At 46.2% G+C, this 27,965-nt stretch overlaps 1 protein-coding gene across 2 annotated transcripts; it reads right to left on the bottom strand.

Annotated features, from left to right (window-relative positions):
- Positions 1–73: 73 nt before the first annotated feature.
- Positions 74–27,965, bottom strand: LOC115166293 (putative Polycomb group protein ASXL1). Of its 2 annotated transcripts, XM_029720153.1 has the most exons (12): positions 27,516–27,965; positions 16,923–17,005; positions 16,463–16,583; positions 16,148–16,307; positions 14,590–14,720; positions 14,361–14,445; positions 11,822–11,944; positions 10,797–10,963; positions 10,474–10,570; positions 4,738–4,843; positions 3,612–4,578; positions 74–3,295 (listed from the first exon to the last, which is right to left on the bottom strand). In XM_029720153.1, the coding sequence occupies exons 1-12, from the start codon at positions 27,570–27,572 to the stop codon at positions 572–574; spliced, it is 4,821 nt and encodes a 1,606-aa protein (XP_029576013.1). In that variant the 5' UTR covers positions 27,573–27,965; the 3' UTR covers positions 74–571. The 2 variants fall into 2 exon arrangements, with proteins under 2 accessions (XP_029576013.1, XP_029576014.1); XM_029720154.1 differs by lacking the exon at positions 11,822–11,944.

Genomic DNA, 27,965 nt, shown 5'->3' with positions numbered 1-27,965 from the left:
TTAGCTGCAGAGTACAGACTTGATTTTGTGCAGGGAAAAATAGAATGAAAGCACTTACAAAAAAACTGAACAATGTCATTTATGCTTGCTTTAATGATTAAAAAAATATTTCTTTGCAAGAAAGAGACAAGAACAAATCCCCCTCCAAGCCCTCCATGCAGAGCCAGAGGAAAACAAACAATAACGGCCACCATTTTCACACTGAACTGATGACAGGTGCGTCAAGATAAGATGAGGTAAATGTTTTGAGGAAAGAATAAAAAAAGGCACAATTTACAATCAACCGTGCCAAATAAAGTCACAATATTAATAATTATAACAAAATAATAATTACATCAACATAACGGCATTAGAAAAAATATGCAACAAAAAATACATACCGATTTTATAATACAAGGCAACACTTCCGAGGGTTATGTACATGTCAAAACCTGAAGTCCCACACCCTTGTTTCTCTCAAGTTTGGGGTGTGTTAGGTTAGTTAACAGTTTATACATGGAGCAGGTATGCTGAAGGTGGCACAGCATATAACATCAAACCACCAACACCGTGGCAACGTCAGAGAAAGCTCCTATCTGACCACCAGACAGGAGACACACAGTTTGGAGGGGCCGATGCAGTCGTCGTGGCAGAAGGCCCCGCAGCCCTGGCACATGATCATGGCCTTGAGGCGGCACGAGCACTTGAGGGCCACTTCCTCAGCGGCGCTGTCGGCGAACGCCTGGATGCTGAGTGTGGCGCTCTGGCTAGCGCTGTGGCGCTGACGCAGCTGCAGGACGCCGTCAGCGATGCTCCTCGAGAAGCCGCTGCCGTCCACCACAGACACGTTGGCCGTGTAGCTGAAACCGGGCGCCGCCACGCCGCCCTGCTTAGGCAGCTTTCCATAGAGCTGGAAAGGGAGGGAGGAGGGGGAAGATGAGGAGTACTGAGCTTTGCTCTGCGCCTCCTTCTTAGCCATGCGGGCTAAGGACATCTCCATGTTCAGCAGTCCCTCCATAGCCCCACCTCCTCCTACCCCTCCTCCTGTCAGGTAACCGTCCATAGAGTTCACTGCCTCCTTTTTGGTGACCACCACACCTGGCCCGCCGCCTGCCATGGGGCCAGAGGGGGAGGTTTTGGCAAGAGTTTGGCAAGAGGGCCGGGAGGTGACCTCGCTCTTCACGGGCGAGAGCTGCTGTTGGTGTGGGGGGTGGGGTTTGGAAGGGTGCCAGTTGATCTTGACGGTGGGGACCACGTCAGAGAGGCCAAGGTTGCTGTGCGGGGGCGATGGGGCTTCCGGGGTGGCCCGCGGCTGAGTGAAGTTGTGGTGCCTCTCCGGAGACTCTCTGATGACGGCCGACTCCTGGGAGTTGCGTCTGGAGGAAGAGGACGAAGAAGAGAGGGATGTAATGACGGGCACGGCCCCGGGGGGCACGGCGCCAGCTGGCTGCTGGGAGAGATACTGCTGCATGGCCGTGGCCCGAGAGGAGGCCTCCTCCAGCAGGCAGGCCATGCGGGAGGGTGCTGTGCCTGGGGGAGAGGACGCAAAGCTCCGGCCTGCTCCAGGGGAGCCTCCTCGGCCAGCAGGGGACTTCTGCTGGTTCTGAGAGGACAACTCGGGGAGCAGCAACTCCATCGTACCGGACTCTGTGGGGCCCCTGAAGCGAGTGCCTGGGTTCCTGGTCTGCTGCTGCCGGCTGAGCTGGGACTGTGGGGTTGACTGAAGCCCCTCTGGCAGGCGGTTGATCTCCAGCTTGCTAGCCGAGTGCGTCTGCGGCAGGACTTTCTCCAGCGGGAGGCTGCCTTGGAGCAGCTGGGTGACCAGAGGGTTGTTGGCCTCCACTGTAGACACAGGCCGAGCTGAACTAGGGAGCCTCTTGCAGCTAGCGGTGGGAGAGGGATTCAGCCCCAGCCTACAGTCCTCATCAGCCAAGCACCGGCTGGATGCTTTGTAGTCTTCCATGGGGTCTGTTTTGTGCCCCCTCTGGGCTTTGGGATGTGGCGCAGCGATAGCTTGTTGGTCTGGGTGGGGAGTGCGTCCAGGCTGCTGCGGCTTTTGCCCCGGCTGCATGAGACTCTGGCTGGGCAGGCCGTTAGGGAAGCAGGGCTGGATGACTGTCTGGCTGTGGCCGTGCTGGTTGGACACATGGGCCTGGATGACCGGCTGCTGGTTCTGCTGTGAAGGGGGACTGCAGATCACAGGCTGGCCATGGGCCTTCTGAGACAGCCTTTGGAGGTGCTGGATGTTGCCGTTGCACTGAGCGGGCAGATGGTGGCGCCATGTGCTCAGGTGGGGCTCCTCCTCCTGGCTCTCGTTCTCGCAGTCAGAGGCCGTCTCCGTGGAGTCGCTGTGATGCCCTGCGTCGTCCTCTCTGACTGAGGGTGGGAGATGAGGGAGGGAGGCCGTCTCTCTCTCCCTCCCCGGGGGCTCCGACTGCTGCCTTTCGCCCTGGATGCGGCCCTCTCTAGCCGGGGTGGGGGGGTTCTCCTGTGGACCCACGTGGTGGGAACCATGCTGGATGACACCCCCTCCTCCCCCCCTGACCTGCTCGGTGCCAGCCAGGGACCTGATCACATCCACTCCCTGGGCCCCGAATCTGGGCAGAGAATCTGGGATGGATGTGGGTGCCAAGGGACCGCTTTGGGTCATTGTCCTGTCACAGTCGGCCCCCTCGCTTTGCCCTTGGAGGTGGCTGGATACAGACTCAGGCTTCAGCAGCGCTGCCTTGTCCAAGAGTCCGTTGGTGGTGCCTTTGACTGGTGGTGGTGTTAGTGTAGCCCCTTCCTCCCCACTCAGCTCCCCCAGCCGCTCCTCCTGGGTGGGTAGGGGTGGAGTGGGGGTCTGCGGGGGCTCTGAAGAGGACAGGGAGGGGTTGGAGGAGGTGGACAGGGAGGGGGATGAGGCAGCTGTGTGTGGGGTGGGGGTAGAGGAGGGCTCTACATTGGACAGCTGTAGTTGTGTTCCAGGCGAATGAGAGCCCGCAGGCGATCCCTGCTCCTCCACGCCTCCTGCTCCTCCTCCTCCTCCGGGCTCGACGGGTCCTGGGTGCTCTCGAGTTCGTCTTCCACTGCTGCGATCCGGTAGCCCAGAACCAGCCCTGCCCCCGCCGGGCCCTGGCCCGTCCCCAGTGGCTGCAACAGCAGCAGCGGCCTCGCGCTGGGCCCGGGCCTGCTGGGCGCGAGCTTTGATGTCCGCCAGGGTGCGCGCCCCCGTCCCCGTGCGCCGCAAGCCCTCGCTGGCGGGCACAATGCGGGGACAGATCTGGTAGGTTGGCGGCCCTTTGACCCAGGGCGGTTTGATTCTGGAGAGTTGAATCTGGAGGGACAGAGACAAGGAGAGCATGTCAAATATGGAATTTACCAAGGCCATATACAGGACATTAGCATGCATAACTTGGCGAATAATCTCACACTGAAACCCAGACTCAATCATCTCTATTGATTTACCATCTTCAGATAAAGAAGTTGGTCTTTGTCAAGTTGATTTGAAATGTTTTGTGGAGACAGAAATCACAAAATAATCTAACTTACTTTACAGATTGTGGACTCCAGGTCTTAGGAAATTGGGTGCCTGCCACTGCACCACTACAGTCACAATAAAAGACTTACAATTACAAATGGTGACTTCATACCCGGATAGGTGGGACCTTGGGCTCCTCTGCTGTCGGCTGCGGCTTTTCCGTGTGGACCCCGTCGATTGTGGTACGAAAGGACTGACGATCTTCTATTCGCGGCCTCTTCTCGGGGAAGCTGGAGAAGGCCTGGGTCTCGTCTGGCCTCCTCTTCTGCTCCTTGGCCTGGGTGGAGGTGGCAGCAGTGGGGGTGGGGGCGGGGCTGGCTGCAGGGCTGCTCTCCTGGCTGCTGGTTGCCGTTCCCCCTGTGACCGAGGTGACCACGGAGGCCCCATCGTCCAGTGGATCGGCGGTGGCGGCGGCCGTGGAGGAGGAGGAAGAGGAAGAAGAGTCCAAGCCGGCGGTGAACGCCCCCTGCCTCTCGGAGGTCGAGGAGGGAGAGGAGGAAGGGGAGGAGGATGAGGAGGAGGAGGACGAGGAGGAGGGAGAGGAGGTTGAGGCGATGGCAGGTGCAGGCTCTTCGGGGAGCAGGCGGGCAGTGACTTCAGGCTCGTCGGTGGCGCTGATGGACGCAGGGCTGGGGGTCGGGGTGGGCTCAGGCACGGTCACAGACAGGAGCGGGGGCGCAGGGGAAGGGCAGGGAGTGGGCTCTAGGGAGGCAGACTGGGCCGCGGTCTCCAGTCCAGATTCGGCCTGTAGCACCACCTCTCCCTGCACCATGGTGGCCTCTGGGACGGGCGAGGGCGCAGAGACAGAGGCAACAGCGTCCAGAGTGAGTGTGCCCTCCGGCTGCTCGGGGGTCTGCATGGCGGGGGAGTTGGTCTTGCAGAGGGTGCGTCGCGCCCTGCGTCTCAAGTCTGCACGCGTTCGCCGTCTCATCCTGCCGTCCCGCCGCCGCCTGCCCACACCACGGCGCTTGGGCGTTCCTGCAGCCACAGATGCCACCTCACTCTCCAGGACGCTGGCGGCAGCATCGGCCTCTTCACTCATCATCAACTTCAGAGACTCTTCCCGGGTCAGGCCAGACCTGCAGCCATAGATCACAACGTTAGCGCACAGAGTATATACCATTTATAAAAAGACACTTTCACCCAATTGAAATAATTGAAGTAATTTTCTAATGGTCCATGGAATAAGAGGGAGCTTAAAAAATACAGATGTGACTGGGGGTGTTCAGGAGACTTACTTTTGACCGTGGTACTCCTCAAAGAACTTCTCCTTCCATGCCTCCACTTTCTTCTCTTTCTCCATCTCCTGGCGAAATCGCACCTGCATCTCATGGGTGAACTCCCCTGAGTAGGTCAAACAATATTGGACAAGATTAATCCATAGATATCTGGCTATCGTGTTTTAAATAATACATGAATTTGTGTAGACTGATTGTTTCCCCTGGCATTTACTAGGAAGCTATGTTGTAGTATCAATGGGCACTTCCTGGTACTGAATTCCCAAGAGAGTTACCTGCCACCCTGGGCCCACTTCAATTTGCATACTAACCCAATACCTCCACAGACGATGCAATCGCCATCACACTGCCCTATCCCATCTGGACAAGAGGAATACCTATGTAAGAATGCTGTTCATTGACTACAGCTCAGCATTCAACACCATAGTATCCTCCAAGTTCATCATTAAGCTCGAGGCCCTGGTCTCAACCACGCCCTGGCAATTGGGTCCTGGACTTCCTGACGGGTCGCCCCCAGGTGGTGAAGGTAGCAAACAACATCTCCACTTCGCTGATCCTCAGCCCCCTCCTGTACTCCGTGTTCACCCATGACTGCATGGCCATGCACGCCTCCAACTCAATCATCAAGTTTGCAGACGACAACAGTAGTAGGCTTGATCACAAACAATGACGAGACAGCCTATAGGGAGGAGGTGAGGGCACTCGGAGTGTGGTGTCAGGAAAACAACCTCTCACTCAACGTCAACAAAACAAAGGAGATGATCGTGGACTTCAGGATAGTGCAAAGGGAGCACCCCCCCAATCCACATTGAAGGGACAGCAGTGGAGCACCTCAGGAGGCTGAAGAAATTTGGCTTGTCACCTAAAACCCTCAAACTTTTACAGATGCACAATTGAGAGCATCTTCTCGGGCTGTATCACCGCCTGGTACGGCAACTGCACCACCCACAACCACAGGGCTCTCCAGAGGGTGGTGCGGTCTGCACAACCGGGGGCAAACTACCTGCCCTCCAGGACACCAACAGTTGTCACAGGAAGGCCAAAAAGATCATCAAGGACAACATCCACCCGAGCCACTGCCTGTTCACCCCGCTACCATCCAGAAGGCGAGGTCAGTACAGGTGCATCAAAGCTGGGACCGAGAGACTGAAAAATTGCTTATATCTCAAGGCCATCAGACTGTTAAATAGCCAGCCATCACAAGCACAGAGGCTGCTGCTACATGGACTTGAAATCATTGGCCACTTTAATAAATAGATCCCTAGTCACTTTAATAATATTTACATATCTTGCATTACTCATCTCATATGTATATACTGTATTTTATACCATCTATTGCATCTTGCCTATGCAGCTCATCCATATATTTATATGTATATATTCTCATTCCATCCCTTTACTTAGATTTGTGTGTATTAGGTAGTTGTTGTGGAATTGTTAGATTACTGTTTGATGCACTGTCGGAACTAGAAGCACAAGCATTTAACTACACTCGCAATAACATCTGCTAACCATGTGTATGTGACCAATACCATCTGCTAACCATGTGTATGTGACCAATAACATCTGCTAACCATGTGTATGTGACCAATACCATCTGCTAACCACGTGTATGTGACCAATACCATCTGCTAACCACGTGTATGTGACCAATACCATCTGCTAACCACGTGTATGTGACCAATACCATCTGCTAACCACGTGTATGTGACCAATACCATCTGCTAACCACGTGTATGTGACCAATACCATCTGCTAACCACGTGTATGTGACCAATACCATCTGCTAACCACGTGTATGTGACCAATACCATCTGCTAACCACGTGTATGTGACCAATACCATCTGCTAACCACGTGTATGTGACCAATACCATCTGCTAACCACGTGTATGTGACCAATACCATCTGCTAACCACGTGTATGTGACCAATACCATCTGCTAACCATGTGTATGTGACCAATACCATCTGCTAACCATGTGTATGTGACCAATACCATCTGCTAACCATGTGTATGGACCAATACCATCTGCTAACCATGTGTATGTGACCAATACCATCTGCTAACCATGTGTATGTGACCAATACCATCTGCTAACCATGTGTATGTGACCAATACCATCTGCTAACCATGTGTATGGACCAATACCATCTGCTAACCATGTGTATGTGACCAATACCATCTGCTAACCATGTGTATGTGACCAATACCATCTGCTAACCATGTGTATGGACCAATACCATCTGCTAACCATGTGTATGGACCAATACCATCTGCTAACCATGTGTATGGGACCAATACCATCTGCTAACCATGTGTATGGGACCAATACCATCTGCTAACCATGTGTATGTGACCAATACCATCTGCTAACCATGTGTATGGACCAATACCATCTGCTAACCATGTGTATGTGACCAATACCATCTGCTAACCATGTGTATGTGACCAATACCATCTGCTAACCATGTGTATGTGACCAATACCATCTGCTAACCATGTGTATGGACCAATACCATCTGCTAACCATGTGTATGTGACCAATACCATCTGCTAACCATGTGTATGGACCAATACCATCTGCTAACCATGTGTATGTGACCAATACCATCTGCTAACCATGTGTATGTGACCAATACCATCTGCTAACCATGTGTATGTGACCAATACCATCTGCTAACCATGTGTATGTGACCAATACCATCTGCTAACCATGTGTATGTGACCAATACCATCTGCTAACCATGTGTATGGACCAATACCATCTGCTAACCATGTGTATGGACCAATACCATCTGCTAACCATGTGTATGGACCAATACCATCTGCTAACCATGTGTATGGACCAATACCATCTGCTAACCATGTGTATGGACCAATACCATCTGCTAACCATGTGTATGGACCAATAACATCTGCTAACCATGTGTATGGACCAATACCATCTGCTAACCATGTGTATGGACCAATACCATCTGCTAACCATGTGTATGGACCAATAACATCTGCTAACCATGTGTATGGACCAATACCATCTGCTAACCATGTGTATGTGACCAATACCATCTGCTAACCATGTGTATGTGACCAATACCATCTGCTAACCATGTGTATGGACCAATACCATCTGCTAACCATGTGTATGGACCAATACCATCTGCTAACCATGTGTATGGACCAATACCATCTGCTAACCATGTGTATGTGACCAATACCATCTGCTAACCATGTGTATGTGACCAATACCATCTGCTAACCATGTGTATGGACCAATACCATCTGCTAACCATGTGTATGTGACCAATACCATCTGCTAACCATGTGTATGTGACCAATACCATCTGCTAACCATGTGTATGGGACCAATACCATCTGCTAACCATGTGTATGGACCAATACCATCTGCTAACCATGTGTATGGACCAATACCATCTGCTAACCATGTGTATGGACCAATACCATCTGCTAACCATGTGTATGTGACCAATACCATCTGCTAACCATGTGTATGTGACCAATACCATCTGCTAACCATGTGTATGGACCAATACCATCTGCTAACCATGTGTATGTGACCAATACCATCTGCTAACCATGTGTATGTGACCAATACCATCTGCTAACCATGTGTATGTGACCAATACCATCTGCTAACCATGTGTATGTGACCAATACCATCTGCTAACCATGTGTATGGACCAATACCATCTGCTAACCATGTGTATGGACCAATACCATCTGCTAACCATGTGTATGTGACCAATACCATCTGCTAACCATGTGTATGTGACCAATACCATCTGCTAACCATGTGTATGTGACCAATACCATCTGCTAACCATGTGTATGTGACCAATACCATCTGCTAACCATGTGTATGTGACCAATAACATCTGCTAACCATGTGTATGGACCAATACCATCTGCTAACCATGTGTATGTGACCAATACCATCTGCTAACCATGTGTATGGACCAATAACATCTGCTAACCATGTGTATGGACCAATACCATCTGCTAACCATGTGTATGTGACCAATACCATCTGCTAACCATGTGTATGTGACCAATACCATCTGCTAACCATGTGTATGTGACCAATACCATCTGCTAACCATGTGTATGGACCAATACCATCTGCTAACCATGTGACCAATAACATCTGCTAACCATGTGACCAATACCATCTGCTAACCATGTGACCAATACCATCTGCTAACCATGTGTATGTGACCAATACCATCTGCTAACCATGTGTATGGACCAATACCATCTGCTAACCATGTGTATGTGACCAATACCATCTGCTAACCATGTGTATGTGACCAATACCATCTGCTAACCATGTGTATGGACCAATACCATCTGCTAACCATGTGTATGTGACCAATACCATCTGCTAACCATGTGTATGTGACCAATACCATCTGCTAACCACGTGTATGTGACCAATACCATCTGCTAACCATGTGTATGTGACCAATACCATCTGCTAACCATGTGTATGTGACCAATACCATCTGCTAACCATGTGTATGTGACCAATACCATCTGCTAACCATGTGTATGGACCAATACCATCTGCTAACCATGTGACCAATAACATCTGCTAACCATGTGACCAATACCATCTGCTAACCATGTGACCAATACCATTTGCTAACCATGTGTATGTGACCAATACCATCTGCTAACCATGTGTATGGACCAATACCATCTGCTAACCATGTGTATGTGACCAATACCATCTGCTAACCATGTGTATGTGACCAATACCATCTGCTAACCATGTGTATGGACCAATACCATCTGCTAACCATGTGTATGTGACCAATACCATCTGCTAACCATGTGTATGTGACCAATACCATCTGCTAACCATGTGTATGTGACCAATACCATCTGCTAACCACGTGTATGTGACCAATACCATCTGCTAACCATGTGTATGTGACCAATACCATCTGCTAACCATGTGTATGGACCAATACCATCTGCTAACCATGTGTATGGACCAATACCATCTGCTAACCATGTGTATGGACCAATACCATCTGCTAACCATGTGTATGGACCAATACCATCTGCTAACCATGTGTATGGACCAATAACATCTGCTAACCATGTGTATGGACCAATAACATCTGCTAACCATGTGTATGGACCAATAACGTCTGCTAACCATGTGTATGTGACCAATACCATCTGCTAACCATGTGTATGTGACCAATACCATCTGCTAACCATGTGTATGTGACCAATACCATCTGCTAACCATGTGTATGTGACCAATACCATCTGCTAACCATGTGTATGGACCAATACCATCTGCTAACCATGTGACCAATAACATCTGCTAACCATGTGACCAATACCATCTGCTAACCATGTGACCAATACCATCTGATAACCATGTGTATGTGACCAATACCATCTGATAACCATGTGTATGGACCAATAACATCTGCTAACCATGTGTATGTGACCAATAACATCTGCTAACCATGTGTATGTGACCAATAACATCTGCTAACCATGTGTATGGACCAATACCATTTGATTTGAGTTATTGTTGTACACCGTGTTATTTCTGAAAAAATACCTGGAAATGTTCCTGGTCAAATAAATTGTTAGCCAATTAAACCCTGAAGGGAAGGAGTTCACTATGTGTGTCACTAACCCCCTCAATCACATTATATATGTATATTATAACTAACTACAGGTAGGTACTAACCCTCAGCGAGCCTTTCCTTCCAGCTCTGGGAGGCGTGAGTGAAGAATTCATTGTTGAGAGCCGAGTTACTGAGGCGAGCCAGACCGTCAGGTCCCACCTAGAGAAGAGGGAAGACAGAACATGCTGGGTTACATTCCAGACGTTGTTGTACAGAGAAATACCAGAAACAATATGGCACAGAAATGACGAGACATTATGGGCTGGACTAAAAAGCACGCTCCAATAGGGAATCTCCATTGAAAAAGCTTTTTATTCCAGGGAAAACTGTCCCTAACAGTTATAAATCATGAGTATAATGATCAATTCTGAGCGTTCGCACTCACCTGGCGGTCGACTTCAGGGAGGAGCTGCAGGAGTTGCTGTTGGTACTGGGCTGGGAAGGCAGAGAAGGTGCGCATGTTGATGAGGGCCCTGATGTTTGTGTTGACCAGGATTGAGCCAGGCGTCTCAAAGTCCACCTCCACCCCACCTCGGCTCCTCTTCATGGGCCCTGCAGACAAACACAACCCATAGGCCTGCACGGGTTAGCAAGTGGCTAATGCTATCCAACCCTGGGTTTAAACACATTCATTAAACTAACAGCAAGCACAGCGTGGCCATTCCATTGCCAGCCAGCACAACTCCAGTTAAGAGCCAGCAGCAGCACAGTAGGTGTTTTGCTTAGCAGCCAACACAACCACAACAGCTGTCAGTCAGTGAGTGGTTAAGTAAGTCCTGGCAGGATGGCTAGTGTTGGGATAGCTAGCCGACCCTGGCATTCAGTTAGCAACCTGCAAAGCACTGCCTGTTAGCATAAGCGACCAATGCAATCCTGACAATGTTAGAGACCAGTGTACCATTAGTTAGCTACCAAATCACCCTGTCCACGTTTGGTGCTTATTTGTAGATGGCTGACCTGCGCAACATCTATATACATCTAGTAGTTCTACAGATGGTGTACTATATCCTGACTATGATGTTTGGCCTTTTCCTTTGTGATAGCTAAATTCAAGTCATAAGATAAATATTTGTCAAGTTGTTTACAGTTCAGGTTCCATCAGGCATATATCTCTCTGCCAAAGGTGTCCTGAACAATGATGGGAGGGGGGGAAAAATGCTTCGCAGCTAAACCCTCCCCCCTCCCCACTGAGCTGGACTAAATAAAAATGGGACAGTCAATGAAGTGAGAAAGACATTTTGTTGAATTCAACCACAGTCTAAGCTTCCACAAATCCAGGGGATTTTTGGGTTGCTAATTGTTTAGGGTTTGATAATTGGGTGGACTTAGCGGGAGAGAGGGGTTTGGCGTTTGTGGTTACTGAGGGGGATGTTGGTTGGGGGTGATTATACCCGGGTCTAACCCCTGTACCTGAGTGGTGGCCACGAATGCTCTTGAAGTGCTGGGGGCGTTTCCAGCTAGCCAGTTCAGGGCGGGCACGGAGCGTGGGACCTGGACCCCCCCTAGAGCCTTCCCTGCGCCTCCCCGCTGCTCCTGGGGGGGAGAGGTGGGGAGGAGGGGGAGCCTGGTGAGACACTCCCGTCACGTGTGTAAGGGGGGACTTACAAGCGGGGTGGGCGGATCAGGCAGACAATCCAAAAGGGGGGACAGCAGAGCCAATAGCACGGGTGGGATGGGGGGTTGGGAGGGGTGAGCAGCACATAACAAAGCAAGAGGAGCAGTTACCCAGGCCCACAAACACAGAGAGGAGGGTGGGGGGGTAGGGTGCAGCAGACATCTGAGAAAGTGCTCACCTCACCCCATCTCATACAGAGCAATCGGGTTTACTGGGCAGTTAAATGTAAGGTAGGAGGGAGGGACTGATATTCCAGGTACACACAGAAAGAAGGAGGGAGGACAGATATTGGAAGTTGCACTCAGACAGTGAGTGCAAGTGAAGGTTATTCTGCACGCAGAGACTGACAGAACCACAAGAGGGGAGGATTTTCTGGGGAACCTCAGAATGAAAGAAATACTCAGGGTGCACACACGAGGAGCACGGTCAAACATGAGCAGCTCACAAGGGTTGGGCGATGTCTGGAATGACACATCGTCCTGTCCAAAAATCGCTGATCTACGATTTCTTCGCACATTATTTTGAGCACGGAGGAGAGAACGCAATATTAATGACATATTGCGAGGCCTAGTTATTTTATCTTGTCTAGGCTGCAGAATGATTTTCAAATTGGTAGGGCTATGATTCTCTTGTCCATAAAAATACATAAATATCAGTTATATTAGCCTACCTTTAAAAAAAAAAATATTATAAACTGGGTGGGTCGAGCCCTGAATGCTGATTGGCTGACAGCTGTGGTATATTAGACCGTATACTACATGGATGACAAAACATCAATTTTTACGGCTCTAATTATGTTGGTAACCAGTTTAAAATAGCAGTAAGGCACCTCGGGGGTTTGTGATATATGGCCAATATATAGTGGCTAAGGGTTGTGTCCAGACACTCTGCGTTGGGTCATGCGTAACAGCCCTTAGCCGTGGTATATTGGCCATATACCACACCTCAGGCCTTGTTGCTTAATTATAGCATATCAAGTCTAGTTCTTCGGTTTCAGGCCGAATGATAAAGGTGAGCGAGCAGACCTGACGAAGTCACTTGCAGCATATGCAAAAAAATAATTAGGGCAAAAGACAGACCACAAACCTGAGTTTTGAGCTGAGTTCACTAGAAAAGGTAAACATACTGGTGTTCGTTGCCAGAAACCTTTAGGTGGGCTTGAGACATGGTAAAAAAAACAACTAGACCTAATGGTTCCTCATTTCATTTTAAAAATGTAGCCTATATTCAAATCCAGATGCATCTTATTCGAAAAACAGAATATTTTAGCTTTTTTATTTTTGTATTGTGTTAAGGCTACTTTGATTTATTTTTTAACATGTAGGTCTATATTTAGGATTTGTACAGGTAAAAGGCATATCCTAATAAGCCTAGAAACAAACTATGTTTCCCCTTTTATCTGTGGATTAATTGTTGGAGAAGAGAACATAGAATTTTGAGTTTCACCAAATTGTACAAAGACCCAGGGAAAAAAAGGACCTTGTGCATTTCAGGTAAAACAACAACCCAATGTTTATATCCCAGGATAAAATGAGCAACAGCAAGCTAGCTACATGTTCATGAATGTTTCATGCGTTTCGACCTGTCTCCAAATTAACATAGTTGATTCAGAGTTCCTTTTGATATTTCAACCTGCGTGTCTGGGTCACATCTGGTGTGGATGTACAAAATCAACATGCGCGCAATGGCGCACACCCGATCTAGACAGCATGTTAGGCCCCATCTGACGTTATGCGCTGCTTTGGTGCTCTCCGCTCTTTCTACAATTTGCATTGTTCTCTTGCAATATGTTAATAGTCTAACTACCACATATGTATTGAACATTTAAGCTATGCAAATAGGGAATGGGCCATTTGGCAGGTCACCCTGCTGTGTGCTCACTGTGCTGCGCTCTTGTCCACCGCCAGACTCAACACTAGAGCACACAGGTCATCTTTTGGTGGTGCAGTGGTGACATTTGTCAACACGGCACTTACAGAAACACCAGCCATTTCTACACTCTTCCCATAGATTGTACTAATGAGAAAACAGTTTGAAGGCCATTCACAGACGGGTGTTTGTTTTACCCCAAGTTTGCTGAGGAACTTGAAGAGCTCAGAGGTTACTGTCTAAGAATGCTGCTGCAACAGTAAATAGGCAACATATAAATGACAAGATTGGCAAAAGGAGCAGAGGCCAATGCTGGGCGAGAAATGGTCCAAGACCACCGTAGGAATATGACTCAAAAGGTGTTGGTGTGTAATGCTACCACAATTTGCTGCCAAGGAAGTGTGTGTGTGGGCACAGAGAGATGGGGTTAGGGTAGCAAAGGGGCTAGTAGAGAGCAGTGCTAACCTGATGGGACGTGGTCACCATTGACCTTGAGTGGAGTGAGGACCACGCGCGGCATCATCACAGCCTTCTTCCTCTGTCTGCCTGACTGCAGCAAATGAGAGCAGGGGACATGGTGAGAGGTAATAGAATGCTAAGACTGATGTTATCACTAAGTGAGAGATAAAGGGGATCTTCAATACACAATTATTTCTTATACATCATATCCAAAACCTGGGGTGGTAAAGCATACCTGTCTGGATCGGCTTAGTCGGGTCTGTGCCTGGGCCTCGGAGCGCACCTGTCCAGAGACTCCAGACCTACTCAGCCTGGTCTGGGGCTCTGTGGAGCAGGACGCACTGGACGAGCTCTCATCTACTGACGCTGTGGGGGAAGGGGGGGGGGGCAGAGAAGGGTATGGTCAGATATCAAAATGGTTACTCTTTACTGGGTTCCAACTGGCTTAGTTGATGACAAATGGTCCATGGATCACATACACTGACTAGAAGGGTTTTCACACTGCACATGTTTCGGTTTCCGTTATCACAATTGGTGATGGTGCGTTTATCATCTAGAATTTTTCAGCCATGCACTCAGCGACTCGCATAAACAGCAGCTCGCATACAAATAAACAATAAATGCTTCTCTTAAATTCTTTTTAAAAGCACACAGACAAAAACACAGATCTAGGCCAGGGATGGCAGTGTCATGTGTGCCTGTAACCATGGCAACAAACACATGCTTAGGGGGGGGAAAAACCTGTCTCTGATTTCCAGTTTTTGTTCAAAAAGCACTCTCGTGGGCACGCTCCTTCCTCCTTTATCACAATACCTATTCCGGTGTTGTTTCGAAAGCACCTTTGAACAGGCCAGTCACAGTAATTAAATGGCATTTGATTTTTGTGCTTAATAAAGACCAGGGATGTAGTGGTAAAAACAAAATGGTGGATAAACTGTAAACGGTGGTTGAGAAAATAGGCGGTGAGCCAGGTTGCACGTTGTAACCAAACTTGAAAAACGGTCCGTTACTTCAATGTGTTACTTTTGGTTCTTCTGTCAAATGTGTCTCATGTCGATTGCTGACAGAGGATTAAGTCTGTCTAGTAATTTGCCTGAACAAGACGAGTACCGAAGAACAAATCAGATAACTATTCCACTATGAGGTTGACCTATTTACCTAGTCAGCTTGTTGTTGTGCGTGCCAAGCGAAAAGCTGTCAATGACGCACTACATTGCTTAATGCAATCGTGGGGAAAACACATTTGAAAGAAGTTTTGATGGCCTTTGTTTATAAAAAAGGGAATCGCTGCTTTCGATCGCTACTACAACTCCTAAAAATGAGCGCAAACTGCACAGTTTTAAAACGGAGTACATCAGCATGGTTCGGAGTGCATAGGGGAGACTGGTGCTAAATGTAACACTGGACAATTCTAACAGACACCTACATTATGGGAACATTAAAGTCATCAATACGTTGCTAACTGGTAACAAGATCATGTTTAGAGTTTGGGATCCAGCTAATGATTAGCCCAATGGGGTATGCATATATGCAATCCTGTGCCTCAGCCTATTTATTTAGCCATTATGCTGCATCAGTTGGGCTACAACTGATAATGCTTATTGGATTATGTATAGGCCATGGTAAAAGTAAGCCCTAAAAAGAAATCTGGTATTGTGACAACACTAGAGGTAAGTAATGTAAACTCTAACACTAATTTACAGTAGATATAAAAAATAAAAAAGGAATGTGTACATTAACCCTCCACTACATTATATCTGATAAAAGAATGTGGTGATCATGACCATACACACCGTCATTCTCTCCGCTGGCCGCAATCGTTTCCATGGAGTCACAGCTCTCTTGCTCCCCCCCTTCCGTTGGCCCTGCTGTTGCAGTGGAAGCGGTAGCCTGTGTGGCGGTGTCCGCTGTCTCCGCCTCTGTCGAACTCTTGGTCCACTGCAGAGCGTTCTTCTGCAGAGGGACAGTCAGAAAAGTGACTCCTATCAGAAACGTGTGTGCATGTGCATTCTAGGTAGAGGTTTGTATGACGTTTATAAGAGGTAGGGATAAGAGTTGTGTGTTATATGTTCAAGAGATTTGGTGAATGGAGTGGGCTTGTTCCATACCTTTAAAGTGAACAGACTCATCCTGCCAGGAAGCTTGAAGAAGATGCTGTTCTTCACTCGGTCCCCCCTCACCTGGGAGTGCAGCATGGTCACCAGACAGGCCAGAGGGGCCGTGCCACTTATGGACAGAGAAGAGCAGAGGAGATGAGTGTGAGAAGCAGCACAAGTGTGAGAGACAGACAAAAAATGTGAACTTGCAAGGTAATACTATGGTATGCAAAGAGACAGCAAAAAAAAATAAAAAAAATATTGTCCCTTTGTTATTGTGCCATCTCACCTTCTGTTTTTGTGGAACACATTGTGTATCCGGCCAGGTTGAGATCATGGGGGAATGGTGAAAAATTACAAAGTGAGTTAGACTTATTTTAAATAAAACGAGCAATAGTATTCTTGTACATACGTTACGTATTACAGTAGAGATGTGCGTTAACTAAAAAGGTGTGGGTGTGTGGTTGTTTACCTCATTTCCTTGAGTCCCTTGGTCTGGATAACATGCAGGATCTGCTTGGGCGTCATGGGGGCATCAGAGAAGTTCTCTAGAACCTGAAAAATACATTACAATAAGTAATGAACATGTTAGAGCACCACACAGAACATTTGAGAGTTGGGCCTAATCATAGCTCTGGAAAAAAGCAGTTAGCTTTGCTCACGGTTGGCTGCGGGTGAACTAGGGCTGACCATTTATTCGACTGGTCGATTGTTTAGTAGATAGGCTGTTGGTCGACAGATTTCTTTAGTCGGGCAGTAGTAAAAATATCTTGCAAATAACGTTGTATAAGACACCTGTCTGAGTGGACTGAGCCATTGTGGAGGCCGTGGGGATGGCACAATCCATCACTCCAAGACATGTTACTGAAAATGTACACCACCATTCAGAAGTTGGGTCACTAAGAAATGTGCTTGTTTTTGAAATACAGTGTAGATATTGTTAATGTTGTAAATGACATCTGTAGCTGAAAATGGCTGATTTTTATAGAATATCTACATAGGCGTACAGAGGTCCATTATCAGCAACCATCACTCCTGTGTTCCAATGGCACATTCTGTTAGCTAATCCAAGTTTATCGTTTTAAAAGGCTAATTGATCATTAGAAAACTCATTTGCAATTATGTTAGCACAGCTGAAACCTGTTGTTTTGATAAAGAAGCAATAAAACTGGCCTTCTTTCCATTAGTTGAGTATCTGGAGCATCAGCATTTGTGGGTTAGAGAGTCTAGTTTGAGAAACAGATGCCTCACAAGTCCTCAACTGGCAGCTTCATTAAATAGTACCCGCAAAACACCAGTCTCAATGTCAACAGTGAAGAGGCGACTCCAGGATGCTGGCCTTCTAGGCAGCGCTGCAAAGAAAAAGCCACATCTCAGACCGGCCGATAAAAAGAAAAGATTAAGACGGGCAAAAGAACAGACACTGGACAGAGGAAGATTGGAAAAAAGTGTTATGGACAGACGAATCTAAGTTTGAGGTGTTCGGATCAGAAAGAAGAACGTTCGTGAGATGCAGAAAAAATGAAAAGACGCTTGCCGCCATCTGTCAAGCATGGCGGAGGCAATGTGATGGTCTGAGGGTGCTTTGGTGATGGTAAAGTCAGAGATATGTACAGGGTAAAATGGATCTATCACTCCTTTTTGCAAACACCATGGCATACCCTGTGGACAGCGCTTAATTGGAGCCAATCTCCTCCTACAACAGGACAATGACCCAAAGCACAGCTTCAAACTATGCAAGAACTATTTAGGGAAGAAGCAGTCAGCTGGTATTCTGTCTATAATGGAGTGGCCAGCACAGTCACCGGATCTCAACCCTATTGAGCTGTTGTGGGAGCAGCTTGACCGTATGGTACATAAGTGCCCATCAAGCCAATCCAATTTGTGGGAGGTGCTTCAGGAAGCATGGGGGTGAAATCTCTTCAGATTACCTCATCAAATTGACAACTAGAATGCCAAAGGTCTGCAAGGCTGTAATTGCTGCAAACGGAGGATTCTTTGACAAAAGTTTGCAGAGTTAAGGACAATTATTATTTCAATAAAAAATAATGTAAAAAACATTTATAACCTCGTCAACACCTTGACTATATTTCCTATTCATTTTGCAACTCATTTCATGTATGTTTTCAGGGAAAACAAGGACATCAACTTTTGAACAGTATATGGTTAAATAACTTAAGAACAATGGTGCAACACTAATGAAAAAAATATTATTTAACAAATGCGCTTTGTCCCGCGTTGGATAGGGGATTGCCTTTTCCTAAACCATGTTGCTATGTGCATAATAGCAAAGTTAAACAGCATAATGGTGTGGAGAACAATGCGGTGGAGGCAGCAGCGGCTTTAGGAGACGAGAAAAGAGCCCATGTCTTAATTGTCTAAGAAGTGATGAGAGGAAACCAACTTAATTAGGTCTATAATTAATAGCCTAAGTTAAATGTGCCTGGCTTTATAAATCATCCATATACAGTGCATTCGGAAAGTATTCAGACCACTCGACTTTGCCACATTTTGGTCCGTTACAGCCTTACTCTAAAATGTATTAAATATGTATTTTTTCTCATCAATCTACATACAATAACAAAGTAAAAAGGTTCAGAAATTTTTACAAATGTATTACAAATATAAAACAGAAACACCTTATTTACATAAGTATTCAGACCCTTTGCTATGAGACTCGAAATTGAGCTCAGGTGCATCCTGTTTCCATTGATCATCCTTGAAATGTTTCTACAACTTGATTAGAGTCCACCTGTGGTAAATTCAATGGATTGGACATGATTTGGAAAGGCACACACACCTGTCTATATAAAGGTCCCACAGTTGACAGTGCACGTCAGAGCAAAAACCAAGCCATGAGGTCGAAGGAATTGTCCGCAGAGCGCCGAGAGAGGATTGTGTCGAGGCACAGATCTGGGCAAGGGTACCAAAACATTTCTTCAGCATTGAAGGTCGTCAAGAACACAGTGGCCTCCATCATTCTTAAATGGAAGAAGTTCAGAAGCACCAAGACTCTTCCTAGAGCTAACCGCCCGGCCCAACTGAGCAATCGGGGGAGAAGGGCCTTGTTCAGGGAGAGGAACAAGAACCCAATGGTCACTCTGACAGAGCTCCAGAGTTACTCTTTGGCGATAGGAGAACCTTCCAGAAGGGTAACCATCTCTGCAGCATTCCACCAATCAGGCCTTGATGGTAAAATGACCAGACAGAAGCCACTCCTCAGTAAAAGGCGCATGCCAGCCCACTTGGAGTTTGCCAAAAGGCACCTAAATTACTCTCAGACCATGAGAAACCAAGATTGGCCTGAATGCCAAGCGTCATGTCTGGAGTAGGAGGTTGACCGAATATGATTTTTCAACGCCGATACCGATTACTGGAGGACCAAAAAAAGCCGATACCGATTAAATCAGACGTTTTTCTATATATATTTGTAATAATGACAATTACAACAATACTGAATGAACACTTATTTTAACTTAATATAATACATCGATCAAATCAATTTAGCCTCAAATAAATAATGAAACATGTTCAATTCGGTTTAAATAATGAAAAAACAAAGTGTTGGAGAAGAAAGTAAAAGTGCAATATGTGCCATGTAAAAAAGCTAACGTTTAAGTTCCTTGCTCAGAACATGAGAACATATGAAAGCTGGTGGTTCCTTTTAAAATGAGTCTTCAATATTCCCGGGTAAGAAGTTTTAGGTTGTAGTTATTATAGGAATTATAGGACTATTTCTCTCTATACCATTTGTATTTCATATACCTTTGACTATTGGATGTTCTTATAGGGACTTTAGTATTGCCAGTGTAACAGTATAGCTTCCGTCCCTCTCCTCGCCCCTACCTGGGCTCGATCCAGGAACACATCGACAACAGCCACCCTCGAAGCATCGTTACCCATCGCTCCACAAAAGCCACAGCCCTTGTAGAGCAAGGGGAACAACTACTTCAAGGTCTCAGAGCGAGTGACGTCACAGATTGAAACGCTATTAGCGCGCACCCCGCTAACTAGCTAGCCATTTCACATCGGTTACCCCAGCCTAATCTCGGGAGTTGATATGCTTGAAGTCATAAACAGCTCAATGCTTGAAGCACAACGAAGAGCTGCTGGCAAACGCACGAAAGTGCTGTTTGAATGAATGCTTACGAGCCTGCTGCTGCATACCACCGCTCAGTCAGACTGCTCTATCAAATATCAAATCATAGACTTAATAACATAGCACACAGAAATACGAGCCTTAGGTCATTAATATGGTCAAATCCGGAAACTATCATTTCGAAAACAAAACGTTTATTCTTTCAGTGAAATACATAACAGTTCTGTATTTTATCTAATGGGTGGCATCCATAAGTCTAAATATTCCTGTTACATTGAAGAACCTTCAAATGTTATGTCATAATTACGTCAAATTCTGGCAAATTAGTTCGCAACGAGCCAGGCGGCCCAACCTGTTGCATATACCCTGACACTGCGTGCAATTAACGCAAGAGAAGTAACACAATTTTCCTAGTTTAATATTGCCTGCTAACCTTGATTTATTTTAACTAAATATGCAGCTTAAAAAAAATATACCTCTGTGTATTAATTTTAAGGCATTGATGTTTATGGTTAGGTACACATTGGTACAACGTCAGTGCTTTTTCGCGAATGCGCTTGTTAAATAACCGTTTGGCGAAGTAGGCTGATTCAATGATAAATTAACAGGCACCGCTTCGATTATATGCAACGCAGGACAAGCTAGATAAACTAGTAATATCATCAACCATGTGTAGTTAACTAGTGATTATGTTAAGATTGATTGTTTTTTTATAAGATAAGTTTAATGCTAGCTAGCACCTTATCGTGGCTCCTTGCTGCACTCGCATAACAGGTAGTCAGCCTGCCACGCAGTCTCCTTGTGGAGTACAATGTAATCGGCCATGATCGGTGTCCAAAAATGCCGATTACCGATTGTTATGAAAACTTGAAATCTGCCCTAATTAAATTGGCCATTTCGATTAATCGGTCGACCTCTAGTCTGGAGGAACCCTGGCACTATCCCTACGGTGAAGCATGGCGTTGGCAGCATCATGCTGTAGGGACGTTTTTCAGCGGCAGGGACTGGGAGACTAGTCAGGATCGAGGGAAAGATGAACAGAGCAAAGTGCAGAGAGATCCATGATGAAAACCTGCTCCAAAGCACTCAAGACCCCAGACTGGGGCAAAGTTTCAACTTCCAACAAGACAATGCAAGAGTGGCTTCGGGACAAGTCTCAATGTCCTTGAGTGCCCAAGCCAGAGCCCGGACTTGAACCCGATCGAACATCTTTGGAGAGACCTGAAAATAGCTGTGCAGCGACGCTCCCCATCCAACCTGACAGAGCTTGAGAGGATCTACAGAGAAGAATGGGAGAAACTCCAAATACAGCTGTGACAAGCTTGTAGCAGGTTTTCATGCCAAAGCAGCTTTGACAAAGTACTGAGTAAAGGGTCTGAATACTTATGTAAATTTGATATTTTCCACAAGTCAAATTTATTCCACACGCCAGACTTCCCCTTTACCTCCTGAGCAACCAGTAAACATTCCCGTTTCGAGTTTCACGTTCTCTGCATTCATTTTGCAGTCACATGTGTTACGGTGTTCAGAGTTTGTTATAAACAATTTATTGATGTGATTTTGATATGCTATAGGTCAGGCCCTATTGGTCACGTGCATGCGATGCATACATGTGCCACTTAAAGAGATATGGAGAAAGGGTTGAGGAAATTAGGAATGTTTTTTTTCTACACAAATGATGGATTTTGGTAACAGACCTTTTCAGTCAGAAATGGCTGTAATTATTTTGCATCTTCAGCAACACAGACAGCGTGATACCCTGTTGATGTTGTGTGGTGGTCGCTGCAGCAGGGACGAGAGAGAGGCAACGGGTGCTAGTCACAGTCGCTTGCTGTCTTTATTTTTTTTAACACAGCAAGTCTAAGTCCGGCCCAACACAATCAAATCAATTGCGGTCGGACTTCCTCTAGTCACGTGTGTCTTAACTATTTCAAACGGTGCGCTTAAAGCATCAGACAAGCTCAGTGCTAGTTGATTTGACTAAGACACAGGATGTATCTATATATGGAAAGATGCACATATAAAATTGGTCTAAAGAACAGACGACTATCGGTTGACCAAGGTAAAAAAAAAAATGTTACGTTCGGGACAGCCTCGCTTGCGAAACGGTTTTCAAAACAGATATATGCTGATATTCCCCTCATCTTTCATATCAGCAAGAAAGAAACTTTAAAATGAAAAAAGATACACTTACGGTAGCAGATTAGCACAGATCCATATGCTTTGTGTGCCTCCAGACAAACTACACTTCCTCTCCATTTACGCTGACACACAGGTGTTCAGAGCGTGCAAGATAGCCAATTAGCACAGGTGGCCGTCTACATCTTCCTTAAACAAGTGCTGCAACATGGAGATATGGCTGTGTGGAAACACTAAGCTTATAAAAAGGTGTGTTGTAATTTTACCTTCATTCAATTATTTCTCGATGTTGAAAGACACGTTCCTTATGTTTCCAAAACCGTAACGCAAGCTTTGTGTTTTAACGTTCAGAATGAGCATCAGGGCTCTAAACAAAACTCCCCCGGCCAGAAGATACTATCTTCAATAGGTGCTAAAGGTTGTTAGCCTCTATGAATGGGTTAGCTTTCTTCTAACTATAAATCTGTACCATACATCCAGTCAGTGAATACAGAAGCTTCAGAAATATTGGGTGCAAACGAGAAACAAAACGTGAACTGCATACCTCAAGAATGGAAGACTCAGAAAGGCAGTGCCTAAAACTTTAAAAAGCATTTATTAAAATGCTTAAAACACCCGAGTTAACCACTCAAGCTTTGTCAGCAGAAAGTGGAGATTGAAGCCATACGCTAAGACAGAAATAGTACAAAACACAATAAACGCACAACTAGATCCAATCTATCAGGCGATGTAGCTTAATATTTTTTCTAAAGTGACATCAATACATAGCCTAGTAACCTGTGGTTTAACAGCCATCTCCACTCACTTAAAAATACAGTGAATTATTGATTAATTGCAATGCTGAAGATGAAAGACCAGAGACAGATAGGTGCTTGGGGTTGTGAGATCGATCCAGCGTCTCTCTGTGTTTCGCCATGACAGGATGCATGAGAAGGAACAATACCTAATACAGACTGGGTAGTAGAGCGCTGCTTCAAATGAACCCAAGGACATACAAGCAGGAAATGGAACGGAGAGGAAGGGTATTTTGGTCAGGGAGAGACAAGCAGACAAAGCCTCCAAGTGCTCCACTAACCACGCACGCACCCTAAAGATGCAGATCCCAATAGAGAAACAGTATGCTCCATGATTAGGTGAGTCGTTGGTGAATAACAGAATGCTACGACATGTGGCAATCAATGTAACATTTCTCTTGTCCTTGTCCCAGAAGAAAATGTAAAAATAGAAAACAGTCCCTGAGGAACCAGGGGCCAGATGGTCAATAAGTTAGACCTATCAGGGTTCTCTGCAATCTGTGGATAAATAAAAGAATATATATATATATATATATATTTATATATATATATATATATTTGGAACTGGTAAAGTGTGTTCCCCTATCTTGTTGAAGATACAAACATGTGTCCACTGCCCATTCCCATCTATCTGAATGTGTTAGCGTGCAATGTATTTGTGTGTTTCCAGCCTCTGTATGTCTTGTGACAGTAATTGGTCAGTCATTTCTGTATGCCTCAGCGAATGGCAAAAGTCCTTAGTTTGAACATGCTTATTTTACACACAAACCTAGCATGGCATAGCACAAGTTTCAGAACACACTGGACTCCTGTTATTAGTCTCAGCCTACAAATATTGTTTATGCTCCCAAAAAGCTACACATTCTCCACAAGGATCGGCAGTGACATGCGGGCCGTAGCTTATAAATACATGCATTCTCCGCACAGTCAAAAGCAAAAATGGCACAGAGCATTGTAGCACTTCCATGGCGTGCAGGGATGCAGATAGGCAGAGAACAGTAAAATAGGGTCTGGCAACTGAAAAGAGCCACATCCTAAAATGCAGGCCTGTGCATCTAAGGAACTTCCACACCCATTATTAAGGAAGGTGAAATGAGCTGAAGTTGAGCTATAACGCATCTGCAGTATGCATGTACAATATAAAACATAGTAGGATTTATAGCATTTTGAACTGGATAAAATTAAATGCGTCATTAACTGCATCCAGTTCAAGATCCTCAAGAAGCACCAATGATACTGATATCAAATTTTATTTGTCACACGCGCCGAATAAAACAGGTGTGAAATGCTTACTTACAAGCCCTTAACCAAAAATGCAGTTAAGAAAATCCCTAAAAAAGTAAGCAATAAGAATAACAAATAATTAAAGAGCAGCAATAAATAACAATAGCGGGGCTATATACAGGGTGTAATGGTACAGAGTCAATGTATGGGGGGCACCGATGTTGAGGTAATTATGTACATGTAGGTAGAGTTATTAAAGTGACTATGCATAAATAATATCAGAGAGTAGCAGCAGCATTCTGGGGGGGGGGGGGGGGGGGGGATTTTGGCACCGGTCAGCATGGCCCCGGTCAGGATGCTCTCGATGGTGCAGCTGTAAAACCCTTTGAGGATCTGAGGACCCATGTCTCCTGAGGGGGAATAGGTTTTGTCGTGCCCTCTTCACAACTGTCTTGGTGTGCTTGGACCATGTTAGTTTGTTGGTGATGTGGACACCAAGGAATTTGAAGCTCTCAACCTGTCGATGAGAATGGGGGCGTGCTCGGTCCTCCCTTTCCTGTAGTCAAAAATCACCTGAGGGGCCCATGTTGAGGATCAGCGTGGCGGATGTGTTGTCAGGAAGTCCAGGATCCAGTTTCAGAGGGAGGTGTTTAGTCCCAGGGTCCTTAGCTTAGTGATGAGCTTTGAGGGCACTATGGTGTTGAACACTGAGCTTTAGTCAATGAATAGCATTCTCACATAGGTGTTCCTTTTGTCCAGGTGGGAATGGGCAGTGTGGAGTGCAATAGACATCGCATCATCTGTGGATCTGTTGGTGCGGTATGCAAATTGGAGTGGGTCGAGAGGTTTCTGGGATAATGGTGTTGATGTGAGCCATGACCAGCCCTTCAAAGCATTTCATGGGTACAGACGTGAGTGCTACAGGTTGGTAGTCATTTAGGCAGGTTACCTTAGTATTCTTGGGCACAGGGACTATGGTGGTCTGCTTGAAACATGTAGGTATTACAGACTCAGACAGGGAGAGGTTGAAAATGTCAGTGAAGACATTTGGTCAGCGCATGCTCGGAGTACATGTCCTGGTAATCCGTTTGGCCCAGCGGCCTTGTAAATGTTGACCTGTTTAAAGGTCTTACTCACGTCGGCTGCAGAGAGCGTGATCACAGTCTTCCGGAACAGCTGATGCTCTCACGCATGTTTCAGTGTTACTTGCCTCGAAGCAAGCTAAGTCATTTAGCTCGTATTGTAGGCTCGTGTCACTGGGCAGCTCTTGGCTATGCAACGCAGCCTCGTCTGGCAGTCGCAGAAGAGTGGACTGCCTCCGATTGAAATTAATGGACTTTTGCCAGATGCAGACCGTTTATAGCAGTAAATGTGCACTGTGTTAGGGCTCTGCATAACTAATGTAGGGGCCTGATCATGCTGCTCAGAATAAAGTCAATTCTGAGTGGCATGACATGAACAACCCCATGACATTCCCAATCCTGTATCCCTTTTCTCTCTCTCTCTCTCTCTCTCTCTCACACACACACACCAAATACTTTCTTATTCAATATAAATTATTTTATTTGCCTCATTTAGTAGACCTGGATATTTAGACCCCTCTACAAAGCACAGAGAATGGTGTGTATTGTAGCAGATGAAACCACGGCCGAAAAATTCATGACAAATCTAGAATTTTAAATGGTTAAGTACGGGTTAAGGTTAGGTAAGGACGTCCTAAACATCCCAGCACTAACCATAGAAAAACACTGGGTCTGTGGTACATTTCCACACATTATTTACCCGGGTTTACCCAAAAGGCTCAGACTTTTCTGTTTCCATCTATGGACCGGCACCTGCGTCTCATTGGTCCATGGCTCTGGTAGATCTGCCTGAACTTTAACACCTTCTCACAATTGTTTTGATTATGCAGAGGTTGTTGCTGCTCTTCACATAACCTCACTGTCAGCCCTAGCTAGGGATATAATTTCCCTAGTATAACATAAGGGTGTATACACTAGTGTAACACTGGTGTTACAGTCGAAAAGCAGCATTGAGGACTTGCAGTACACAAGAACACAGACATGATTTGTATACCATTACGGTAGCCTACAAGCTACTTCTTATCTGGCTTATTTATCAACATGGCTACATAAAAACATTTTCACGCATGCACCAGGTTAGCTATCCAAAAACGATGGTGATGGCTACATAAAGATGGCTTTATCCATCTTTATATGGTTGTAGCCACCTAGCTAGCTAACATTAGCTAAACTGGGGGTGGTAACGTTAACGTTATGCCCCCCTGACCCTTGTTGACTCCAGCCACAGAGGGGCCTGGCTAAATGTGTTCAAATACGAACAGATAACGCTAGTGTGATTAACGTTAGCTGGGAAAACAGTTTTGGTGGTTAACTAGTAAATATATATGTAGTTACATGTGCAATAAATGGTGGTAGTCTGGCTAACGTTAACTTGCTAGCTAGCAAACAAAGGGTCAAACGGGAAGGCAGACGTTAGCCAGCTAGCTCTGCGCCTGTCAACAATGAGGGTTCGTTTAGCTACAGCCACACGCGGAATGGCAAATCAAGAGAATAAAAAAAACTGCATTTCGTTATTAGGGGCTCAATGCATGCATTTATTCCATTGTTAACAATTTGGCAATTTAATGTTGGAGCACTCCCCGCCAGCTAGCGTTAGCGGGCTGCGTGCGGTGCCAACCAGACTCGGAACAATCTTTGTTCGGTTGCCGACAGTTGTTCGTCTACCCTGTCGCACAGGGGCTGTCAGTACATTACACAATTACAACTACTAATTAGTAGTATATTACCATGCGAGCCGCCTCAGCCCACGTGCGTTCCTTCTTTCTCTTCTGTTTGTCCTTCATTTCCTCCCTCTAGTAGCTAGCTATCCTCCCTCAGTTGCGATAGCTTCAATGGGTCAGGAAACCCCGAACTAGCAAGCTACGTTAGCTGAGCGGTTTCTCTCCGTTTCACTAACTTAGCCTTCCCACCACGCAGTTGCTCGTTTTCTCGCTCGTCCTGTGCTAGGGTAGGCACGTCCCTTGTTGAGCTAATTCATTTATATAAACTATTGTTGTTCTACTCTAGTGCACTGTAACGTGACAGTACGGGGAGCCCTAGCAGCTACGAGCGCCTCTGGTCTGCTGCAGGAAAACCTCACACTTTGGAATGCAAGGCGGAGAGAACACAACAACGAGGTCAAGGGTCAAACACACTGCAGGAACGCAACACAGCTCTCCCCACCCCCTCTCTATCTA

Source organism: Salmo trutta, chromosome 28 (genome assembly GCF_901001165.1).
Source record: "Salmo trutta chromosome 28, fSalTru1.1, whole genome shotgun sequence".
Classification (NCBI taxonomy): Eukaryota; Metazoa; Chordata; class Actinopteri; order Salmoniformes; family Salmonidae; genus Salmo; species Salmo trutta.
This window is presented reverse-complemented; position numbering and strand designations above follow the sequence as displayed.

What these genes read in the sequence shown, in the direction of transcription:
- LOC115166293 (XM_029720153.1), bottom strand. Translation starts at nt 27,572, where the DNA reads ATGAAGGACAAACAGAAGAGAAAGAAGGAACGCACGTGGGCTGAGGCG. An exon ending in TGAGTCTGTTCACTTTAAAG is followed by an intron (nt 16,308 to 16,462) that starts GTATGGAACAAG and finishes GTCCCTCTGCAG; the next exon opens with AAGAACGCTCTGCAGTGGAC. An exon ending in TCCCTGAAGTCGACCGCCAG is followed by an intron (nt 10,571 to 10,796) that starts GTGAGTGCGAAC and finishes CCTCTTCTCTAG; the next exon opens with GTGGGACCTGACGGTCTGGC.